This window comes from Mus caroli, unplaced genomic scaffold (assembly GCF_978045245.1).
Source record: "Mus caroli unplaced genomic scaffold, Mus_caroli_1 scaffold_13, whole genome shotgun sequence".
Taxonomy (NCBI): Eukaryota; Metazoa; Chordata; class Mammalia; order Rodentia; family Muridae; genus Mus; species Mus caroli.
This window is the reverse complement of record NW_028227268.1, coordinates 38745814-38756510: the sequence shown is the minus strand read 5'-3', so window position 1 is coordinate 38756510 and position 10697 is coordinate 38745814. Positions and strand designations below refer to the sequence as shown.

The following is a 10697-nucleotide window of genomic DNA, read 5'->3' as shown; positions in this document are numbered from 1 at the left end:
AAAAATGGCGGCGGTACAGGTCGCCGCCTCCCTTCCTTGTGGGCAGCTGCGAGAGGCCCCGCGGGAACTGTCGCCGGAGCAGGACGATGGGTTCCGCCGCTTGTCTGCCAGGCTCCGCGCGCTGCAGCCGGATGATAGCACCGTGTCCCGCATGGAGATTCACCTGCTCTTCGACCAGCTCATCTCCGAGAACTACAGCGAGGGCAGCGGCGTGGCCCCCGAGGTAGGCGGAGCGCCTCATCCTGCCGGGACAACGGCTGGTTCCTTCCTCCGGCCCCTCCGGCTCTCACCCACGTCCTGGATGACTTAGTTCCAGGCTGGCTTTCTCCCTCGGTCCGTGCCATATTTCTCTGCCCTCCATCTGAAAGCTTGCAAGCCAGCATCTTTTCAAAGGCTTCTGCTCTGACGCCCTCAGCTGCCATCCCTGGTGAGCGACTCCGGGAATGTCGGAGCGAGGATAGTCTTAGTTGATTTCGCTGATGTACGCACTGAAGCTCACAAGAGATCCAGCGTCACGGTTTGGGCAAATGGCAGAGCTAGATTGGAACCTAAATTTGCCGTAAGGCCTGTATTTTCTGTTTTGTTTCGGCACTAGCTCTCGTTTGCTTCCACTTCTCCTGTCAGGGTCATCTCATTCATACACATCAGCTCTTGTATATCACTAATTCCCAGAACCCCTGAGCCAGTCCTACCTGCGAGCATCTCAAACTTGATAGCTCGTATAGATGAATACATCGTCTCCCATACTCCTAATCCCCAATTCATTCTACCCTACCCCACCCCAAATACACACAAGGCATGCACACTGCTTCTTTTCTTTACCCTGGAGCCTGTTGGATTAAAATTCTTCAGTCTGTCTCAAACATGTTTCTCAGTTCACACTCTTCTCTCCCTAGTCTCTCACTGATCTTCCTCTATTCTAGCCCCATTCCAGACTATTCTTTGCCAGAGTCTACTATTGGTTAAACAAAACAAAACAATGCATACAAGTGTAAACATAATCAGAGATTTTCTATGTATACTGGCAAATGGCAGAAGCAAGTGGCCAAACAGTAAGAGAAAAATATGGGGCTTAAGGACGTAAATGGGAAAGAATTCGGAGCAGCTCACCGTGGATAAGGGAGCAGAGTGGAACTAAGTGAAATTAAGGGAGCTTTTTATTTATAGACTTGGCTATTTTGCACAACAACAACAACAACAAAATGTGTGCCTTTCCATTCTTCTCTCCTTGTTCTCTTGGGTTCAGTCACTTGGCACTTGGTGCCTCGGGTTCAGGCACCTGAGGACTTTGTGCATCTCTGAGGCTTCCCGCACTCCATCCCCTTCCCTTGTTCTTTGATTACGAGTCCGTCTGGCAAAGTTCTATTTGTTCTTCAGATCTTCTTTGTTATCTTTTTGTCTCCCTCTCGAGGAGACAAATTCTCTGTGGTTCAGGAAAGTGTTTGTTTCATCTTTGGAGTAAAAAAAAAAAACAAAAAAACCTAGCCTACTGCCTGACATGTACTAGATGCCCAGAGCCTTTCTATTCATTAAGCATCTGTAGATGGTGTAATCTGTGGATAGCATCCTCCTCTCTCTCTCTCTCTCTCTCTCTCTCTCTCTCTCTCTCTCTCTTTCTCTTTGTGTGTGTGTGTGTGTCTGTCTGTCTCTCTGTGTGTGTCTGTCTGTCTCTCTCTCTCACTCTCTCTCTCTTTATAACTTTATGTAAGTGTTGTTTCTGATTTGCCCAATAGCATTGCTTGCTTGGCTCACTTGGTATTTTTAGCTATAGCTGTAGCATGTGCATTTCTGTGTTGGCATTTATTTAATAGCCCTGTATGGTAAAAGCGCTTTTCCTTCCTTTTAGTCCTTACTAATTTTTGTTCCTTCATTCCTCCAGCCCCCACTTTCTGCCTCATCTTTGACTCGGGTATTTTTTTACTCATTGAGTGTGGAACAGTCCGTGAGCTTTTCCGTTTGACTGTGGGGTTTGGGTCCGTGAGCTTTTCCCTTTGACTGTGGGGTTTGGGTCCGTGAGCTTTTCCGTTCGACTGTGGGGTTTGGGGGTGTTCGCTTGGCTAACAGGTGCATTTATCTTTGTTTTCCTTTTTTTTTTTTTTCACTAGGATGTCAGTGCTCTTCTTGTGCGAGCTTGTCAGCTGGTGCCTCTTAACCAGAATCACCTTGTGAGCAAAGTGTGTCAACTGATCCATCGTTTGCTTAACAGATTACAGGTAATCCTGTATGTAACCTGAAGGCTCAGATCAGGGAACACCACACCCATTGTAGATCTGATAGGCTCGCCTTTTGGTTTTGTTCTGAGACGGGATCTTAGCTCCAGTTGGCCCAAGAACTTTCTGATCTTTGTGTTCATCTTTTAAAGTGTTGGGATTACAGATGTTTGTTGCTATACACCCAAGTCAGTTGTCTAATCTTTTGTAAAGCCTGGAAAAGCAAAATGTCTTGGGCTGGGAATGTAACTCAGTGAATTACATTCACTTAGAGCCTTAGCTCCCTGGCATGCATGAGGCCATGGGTTTAATCCCAGCATCAGTACCACCAAAACCAAACCAAACCAAAACCAGTGCTTAGTAAGAGTACATCGTTAAATCCAAATGCAACTGACCAAATATGTATTCTGATCTGAGAAATTGTAGACTTTTGCTTATGAGGAATATTCTTTCATCTTTGGTTCAGTAAGCTAACATCACTCATGACATCTTAGTTTTTTCGGGTTTTGTTTGTTTTGTTTTGTTCATGAAAAATAGAATTGACCAAGATATATCCCAGAACAAAATTACATGATTCCCCATTTCTTTCCTACCAATATTTTTTTCCTGAAATTATTATTTTTGCAATCTACATAAAACCCCCCAAAGTATCTTGGGAACAGAGAGCCGCAGGATAAAAAGTCCATAGTTATTTCTGTGAAGGTCTCTTCTGCAGTTCTCCGTCTGTAAAACTTCTGAGCCAGTCCCTGAGTAGATGAATATATGGATATCAGCATTGTGTCAGCCAGAATCCTTTGGGCTGCAAGAGGGGAGGGCATCCAATAAAACCAGAACCCCCTGTGGACAGGGAGTAAGATGCGTGCTGAGGTATAACCAGCTGTGTGTGTTACAGGAGCTGAGGAGTTTCCAGAATGTCACAGGAGGCTGTTGGGGGTGGGCGGTGGGGTAGCTTCTGAGTTCTTACTGTTGTCCAGTGTGCTTCATCTTTGTGACACTGGCAGTTGGAAAACTTCCCATCACCTGTGGCACCTGCAGCCCATAGCCAACTTCTAGCATTTGATGATACTATATATGAACTTAAATGTCCATAATTTGTTTTTTTGGTTAGCCCACTCTCTCTCTCTCAAGAGGATTATAAACTCTGGGGGAGGGGCACAGGAATGTGTCATATCTTCTTGGTATATTCCTCACATCATGACAGATAAAGAGTGGGTATTTAGCAGACATGTTTATTTGTTGTGTGTTAGTTGAGTAACTACTATGTATTAAGCCAATTTAATTGAACTAAGACATCTCAGTGTATTGACTCTTATATCTGTATTTATGTCTGTCAGTTTCTGATTGGTTCCAGGAAAAGTTACAAGGACTACCAGATTCTCCTTTAGAGGGATCACAGGGGCAGAAGTGAAGGAGACAGTGGGCCAAGGAGGTCTCCCCTATCCTGATCAGACTTGCCCATGCGTTCTCTTAAGTGAGAGCATCTCTGTTTTCTCCTTTCTCTGCAGGTGGTTGTGGATGAGCCGAACTTAGATTTCCTGTTGACCTACACGATCTCTGCTCTTCAACAGTGTAGCTCTTGGACACACATGGAAATTCTTCAAGCCCTGGCAGCTCTGGTTTACTGCAATGGCTCAAAATGTCAAAAGGTAGTGTCTTAGGTTCTGTTCTGTGATATACATAATGAGCAAAAGCAACTTGGGGAAGAAAGGGTTTATTTCATTTTACAGCTTATAGCCCCATCATTAAGAGAAGCCAGGGCAGGAACTATAGCAGAACGCATGGAGAAATGCTGCTTACTAGCTTGCTCTCTTTAGCCTGCTCAGCTGCTTTTTTATACAACACAGGCCCAACTGCCTAGTCCTAGGGATGTTACCACTCACAGTGGGCTGGTACCTTCTACATTAGTTAGCAATTAAGAACATGACCCACAGACATTCCTGCAGGCCAATCTGATGGAGAAAATTCCTCAGTTGAGGTTTCCTCTTCCCAGATGAGTATAGGTTTGTGTCAGGTTAACTACTGAAGCTAACTATGACAGGTAGTTCAAACTATTATGTCTTTCCTTTGAAAGGCTAGTAGCACAGACTTGAGAGCCAAGATGCCTATTTTCCAGTTTCCATCCTGTCACTAATTGCATGTGTAGCCTAGGGAATTTCTTACTGAATGCCCTGGAGCCTTGTTTATTCATGTATGAAATAGATGCTCCAAGGATGAAGTGAGATAGTACTTGGCACTCTATTAACTGTCAGCCATTATTATCATCACCCTTTGTCCATGTAGCCAAGACTAAAGAACCCCAGCAATGACATAGTAATGATTCTTACCACTGATTTCTGGCATACGTTTGGGTAGCCATTGAAGGATTTACCTAATAGTTCATTTTTTGATAGCTAACTGCCTTTTAGTTACGAAACTATTGTCTAAACAAGTACATTCTTCCTAGAAGCTGTTCTCAGACCCACTCTGTTGATAATTTGTTTCAGCATCTCCCAGACTTGCTGGGCAAGAGTGGCCTCTTGATGAAGTTGAGTGACTTGTCTCACTCTGACCCTGAAGTCAGGAGAGCTGCAGTACACTGTATGGCAAACTTATGTCTCAGGTATGTGGATCCAGGTTTCCCAGTAATAGAAGGTAGGACCTATCCTGGGCCCTCTGTAGGTTGTTCTGTCTGCCTGAAGCCAACTTAGAAAAGTGACATAGCCTAAGCTATGCCTGGTGGCACATTCCTGTAAACCTAGCACTCAAGAGCCAAGACAAGAGGATGCTGTTCCGCATAGCAAGTCCCAGACCAGCTTGGGCTCCAGGCTTTTATTTTGACAAAAAGAAAAAGACCCTAGTTTACATTCCCCATGCCATTCAACAAGGTTATCTTATTGTTTGTTTTTAATTAAAGACTATCAAGAAGTGAAGGGAGAAATGTATTCTAGAAGTGTAAAGGCATGTAATATGTCAGTTTTATTTTCCGCCAATGTAAATTTTAACCATATTCTTTTAGAAAGAATATTCATGTGAGTTTAGGCTCTTGTGAGAGTTTCTGTTAAGTTCAGTTTCTTCTTTAAGAAGATGGAGCAGGTCTGTAGTATGCAATAGCGAACAGGCAGCACACACTTGACCTTGTCTCTGGGTAGCACTGCACCGTCCAGTGCCTAGGAAGGCAGCCTCAGTCCTGTTCTCCAAGGAAGGCAGCCTCAGTCCTGTTCTCCAAAAGATCTGTCTGCACTATTTCCCTCCTGTGACTGAAGGGCAAAACCAAAACAGATCTTTTCTTCCCCACATTTCCTGAACTACACTTCTGTGACGTTTTCCTATAGAAATTTCTCTTCCTTCTTCATGCGTGTTCAAGCCTGTGCAGGACAGCAGTAACTAGTCAGCCAAGAGTGCAGTTTCTGGAGTGCAGCAGTGTTCAGGGCGTGTTCCAGACTTAGCGGACTGCATTGCCGTTGCTAATGCTCGCTCTTCTGGAAGCACCACTTCAAAGGCGACTGAACTGTCTCCTCTACATGTGTTTCAGTGTGCCAGGACAGCCATACTTGGAGGAGCCCTACCAGCATGTCTGCTTCCAAGCTTTCTTGACCATTTTACAGTCTCCAAAATCGTCTGATATGGAGGATATAACATTTTGCATGGTAGGTGGGGCTGCTACTTGACATCAGAGTATTGCAAGCATAGGATAGAGGCTTCAGGGTGCGCGAGCGCGTGTGCGCATGCGTGTGTGTGTGTGTGTGTGTGTGTGTGTGTGTGTGTGTGTGTAAATGGTGTCTCTATTCAGTGGCACTGAAGTCAGATCTTGTGTGTGTGTGATGGTGTCTATCTGTCAGCAGCACTGAATTCACACCTTTGGACTCAAATGATAAGGATCAGTTTTGCTTGTTTTGGTTTGCTCTCAGTTTTGTTTTGACAACTTAAAAGCCCATATTCTTTCTCCTTCCCTGTCTAAAAACAATACAATGATTATGACTGATTTTAGGGTAAAACGGAGAAAATCTGCTCAACAATATCCTTTTTAATGACAACTATGATGATGTGTGGGCATATTTTAAATTAAGCATACATTTCAAACACTGTAGATCCAAGATAATAAAAGTTATTTTGGGCACCTCGCCCATATCCAAGACCAGGTAGCAATCCATTCCTTGGGCTGAATGAGCAGCAGGTTTATCATTTGATGGGCTGTTTTATAACCCCCTGCTTGTTGAAGGTTTAATGGCTCTTGGACAGCTTTCCAGTGCACATTTATATATGCGTCATGGCTTCTAAGGGCAACAAATGGAATAATTATACTCTGTTGCCTCCATGTTCTACCCAAAATTGCACTGATAAAACCATATTGTGGAGCTCTTACGCGGTGCACAAGATACAGCATTTAAAGTGTGTGACCTAGTCATGTCCTTGTTGTTATCTTTCGGTTAGCAAGCATTAGCTTCTGGTATCATCATTGTAACTATAATCCTGAAAATTAACTTTCCCCACTATTTTAACAAGTCTCCGGGTCACACCCTGCCCTGTACAGATTATTACTGAAGGACAGAGCCCTGGAGGTGAGGTTACTGACCTGAGAAATCTGTGGTGATCGGCCCTTCCACCCTCCCATGCCTCGCCTTCCCGAGCCACTCGGGGTGCTTTCTTACAGAGATCTTCCCTTCACCTCTCTAAAAGGCACTTTAATATGTGCATGTGATCATGTGGGCAGGCCGTAGCACTTGTTTTGAGGTCAGAGGACGTTGGAGAGGTTGTTTGGTTCTGTCTTTCCACCATGTGGGTCCCGGGAACTGAAATTAGGTCTCCAGGCTTGGAAGCAGGTGACTGTCCCTGCTAAGCCGTCCCACAGGCCCTCCGCACCTTTCCCATGGTCTCAGCTGCTCCCTTTCTGGCTCATCATTTATACCTGGTTTATGTGTGTGTGCAGTAAGACTACTCAGTAGAGAACTCTTCTGGAAAGTGGCCCAGAGTGCTCATGGGTCTGTTCTCAGGGTCCTCATCTCTGCCGAGTGCTCCAAAAAAGTTTTCACCATCTAGGGGACTTTTTCTCTTCCATTCTAAGTGGTCCCAGAGGAGCCAGATTTTATCCTTCCTTCTAACTTGCATCTCTGCCTCCCCACCCTCAGCTGTTACAGAATGCACTGAAAGGCATACAGTCACTTCTCAATGGTGGGAAGATGAGGCTGACGCAGACTGAGCACCTGGGAGCGCTTCTCGCTGTGCTGAAGGTGAGGTAGGGGTCCGAGGGTCCTCACTTCCTGTTTCACACCTCAAGTGTGGGGGCTGCCGCATATCCTCTCTCCTCTCTTCAGCTAACTGTGGGGTATAAGAATTTCTCACATGGGTCAGGCAGTGGTGGCAAACACCTTTAATTCCAGCACTTGGGGGGCAGAGGCAGGGGGATTTCTGAGTTTGAGGCCTGCCTGGTCTACAGAGTGAGTGGCTACACAGAGGAAACCCTGTCTCAAAAAACCAATTAAAAAAAAAAAAAAAGATTTTCTCACATGGATTTTAAGAGCAGAATAAAATATTCATGTTCAGGCATTCTCAGATAAAAGAGATTAAGAGCAGAAGACAACCACTATCAAGCAAATATATCAAAGTTTTAAGAAGTACTTTTGAATCTTCTAAATCTATGATGAGATACAAGCTGTAGATAATTTAATTACAGATTATCGTGAACCCACCTTCATCTGTGTGTTCTGAAGGAGCTGTCAGGATTAGCCTCTGAGCCTACACTCAGTAGGAAAGTCAGGCCACCCTGAGAGGCCCAGCACCCTTCAATTCAGCCAGGAAGTCAGAGCCTCAGTGTTCACCTCAGGTCAAAGACATTGTTACAGTCTAGCTTCATGACCAATATCTTAGTTATTTTCTCTTAACCCCTGATTAAGGACAGACAGATATTGCAATGGTTTGAATATGCTTAGCCCAGGGAATGGCACAATCATGAGATATGGCCTTGTTGGAGTAGCTGTGGCCTTGTAGGAAGTGTATCACTGTGGGGATGGGCTTTGAGACCCACCTCCTAGCTGCCTGGGACACAGTCTTCTTCTGGCTGCCTTTGGATCAAGATGTAGAACTCATGGTTCCTCCAGCATCAAGTCTGCCTACAGGATGCCATGCTTCCCCACCATGATGATAATGGACTGAACCTGTAAACCAACCCTAACTAAATATTGTCCTTATAAGAGTCGCCTTGGTCATGGTGCCTCTTCACAGCAATAGAAACCATAATTAAGATAGAAGTTGGTACCAAGGACTGGGGTATTGCTGTGATAGGCTTGACCATGTTTTTGTTTGGAGGAATGTGCATTTGGGGTCTTTGGATTTGGAAAGCAGTGGGATGCCTTAAGTGGGGCTCGGTGGGCTAGTTCAGTAGGAATCTGGAAGGCATCGAGGCTGAGGATGATTTGGGTTGTGGGGCCTGGCTCCAGATGTTTCAGAGGAGGATTTTAGTATGTGGCCTAGAGACTCTTGTGATATTTTGGTGAAGAATGTGGTTGCTTTTTGCCTTTGTCTGAAAAGTGTGCCTGAGGCTAAGGTGAAAAGACTCAGATTGATTGCGTTGACAAAGGACATCTCAAATCAATCAAGTTGAGACTCTGTCCTGCGGTTCACTTTTGTAAGGAGCATTTTGATCAAGCGTAGCAAGCTTAGAAAGGAAAAATACAAAATTTATGGTTCAAGTATTAAATGGGCAGCAGGAAGTGCAACGGAGCTAAGTCCTGTGTTCAAGGATATTAAATGGAATTTAGGGAGTGGTGACCTCAGGACAAGGTCCCTCCCAGCTGAGCTTATTGTTTACGAGTTTGCAGTTGATTAAGGGATAGTTATATCGTGTTAGGCATTATTATTACCTGATTGTTATTTTCATTTGGATTTTTAATCTGAAATGACTTCAATCCAGAAATGGAGGGTACACCTGTGATCCAGATCTTGGGGCTTTTGTTCCGAATCTTGAGGCATAGTGGCCATGAAAAGTTTAGGTCCAAGCCTGGTGGAGCATGCCTTTAATCTCAGCATTTAGGAGTCAGGCATGCAGATCTCTGAGTTCAAGTTCTGTCTACAGAGCAAGTTCCAAGACAGCTAAGCTTAGGCAGTGACAGTACACAAAGCTGGTGATGATGTATAGAACAGGGGCCATGTTCCAGCCCCAGAAAGCAGCAGAACTCAGCAGCTCTCACCATGTGGCTCTGGCTTTAGAGTCAAGAATAGAAGGGATTACTGGGACAATCGATGCTGGTTAACCAGAGCTAAGAAATTTTGGTGATTAAGGAGAGGCCAGTATCACTGAGATGAAATCTGGGAAGTGCTTTCTGAGAGCACAAAGAAGCTATGTTCCAGAGATAGCCAAGGTTGCACCTCGTGCTGCAGCTGGACTTGGTAACATGTAAGAGTCACCCAGATGGTACTGTTTTGAAATCATGAGGGGATCATGGAGAGAAGCTAAGACTCGGCACTGTGAGAGTCCAGGAAAGGCCATTGGTGAAAGTGCAGCCTCTGTTGCAGTGGACAGCTCAGGACTAAAGGGGTCATGCAAAGAAACTGAGGCTTGGCACCATGAAGAGAGCCTATGAGAGGCTATTGGTGAAGCCTAGTTGCAGGGAAGACCCCAGTGTATTAGAGATGCCAGTACCATGGGATGACCATCAAGAACAGCAGCAGCAATGGAGTAGAGTCAGCTAGACCCTAGAGTGCTACAGAGGGCACAGCTAGAGAAGTGACACAAGCCCTTTGGAGGAGCCCAGAAGATTATCTGTGAATCCCAGACATTGAAACAAGAAACTGTGAAGTTCAAGTTACCTTAGATATTAAAGATGCCAGAGCCATGGGATACCTGCCGAGGAGAACTGCTAACAAGGAGCAGAACCAGCCCAGGAGAAAGAAGCTGTTGCAATCAACAAAGATGAAGGGAGTTGTAGATCTGAAGAGCTCATTAATATCAGATATAGAGATGCAAAGTTTGGAATTTGCCCAGCTGGTTTCCTGTCTTGCTCTGGTCCAGTACTTTCTCACTATGACGTTTTAGAATGGTAGTGTATATCCTATGATGTTGAAGTATGTGATCTGCCTCTTGATTCTGGTTTTATAGGAGATTACAGTTAAGAGATTACATAAATCTCAGAGGAGCCTTTGAACTTTGGACTTTCAACATTATTGAGATTGTGATAGACTATGGGGAGTTTTGAAGTTGGACTAAATGTATTTTGCATTATACTATAGCTAGGTATAGCTTCCATAGACTCATGTGTTTCAAAGGGAGTGGCACTATTAGGAGGTGTGACCTTGTAGGAAGTGTGTCACTGTGGGGGTGAGCTTTAAGACCCCCCTCCTAGCTGCCTGGGAGAGTATTCTCCTGGATACCTTCAGATGAAGAAGTAGAGCTCATGGCTCCTCCAGTACCACCTCTGCCTGCCCGATGCCATGCGATGCCATGACGATAGTGAATTGAACCTCTGAAAGCCAGTCCCAATTAAATGTTTGCTTTATAAGAGTTGTCTTGGTCAT

At 44.8% G+C, this 10697-nt stretch overlaps 1 protein-coding gene across 2 annotated transcripts in view; it reads left to right on the top strand.

Moving 5' to 3' along the window:
• Heatr6 (HEAT repeat containing 6) overlaps positions 1 to 10697 on the top strand; it is a 28789-nt gene continuing 18092 nt past the window's right edge. Inside the window, exons 1-6 of one of the 2 annotated variants that reach the window (XM_021176334.3) lie at positions 1 to 223; positions 2106 to 2213; positions 3716 to 3856; positions 4694 to 4809; positions 5722 to 5836; positions 7316 to 7417. In XM_021176334.3, the coding sequence (XP_021031993.1) occupies positions 5 to 223; positions 2106 to 2213; positions 3716 to 3856; positions 4694 to 4809; positions 5722 to 5836; positions 7316 to 7417 (801 nt within the window). In that variant the 5' untranslated portion in view covers positions 1 to 4. Of the gene's footprint in view, positions 224 to 267; positions 428 to 2105; positions 2214 to 3715; positions 3857 to 4693; positions 4810 to 5721; positions 5837 to 7315; positions 7418 to 10697 lie in introns of those variants that run through there. The other variant, XM_085829735.1, reaches the window with a different exon arrangement.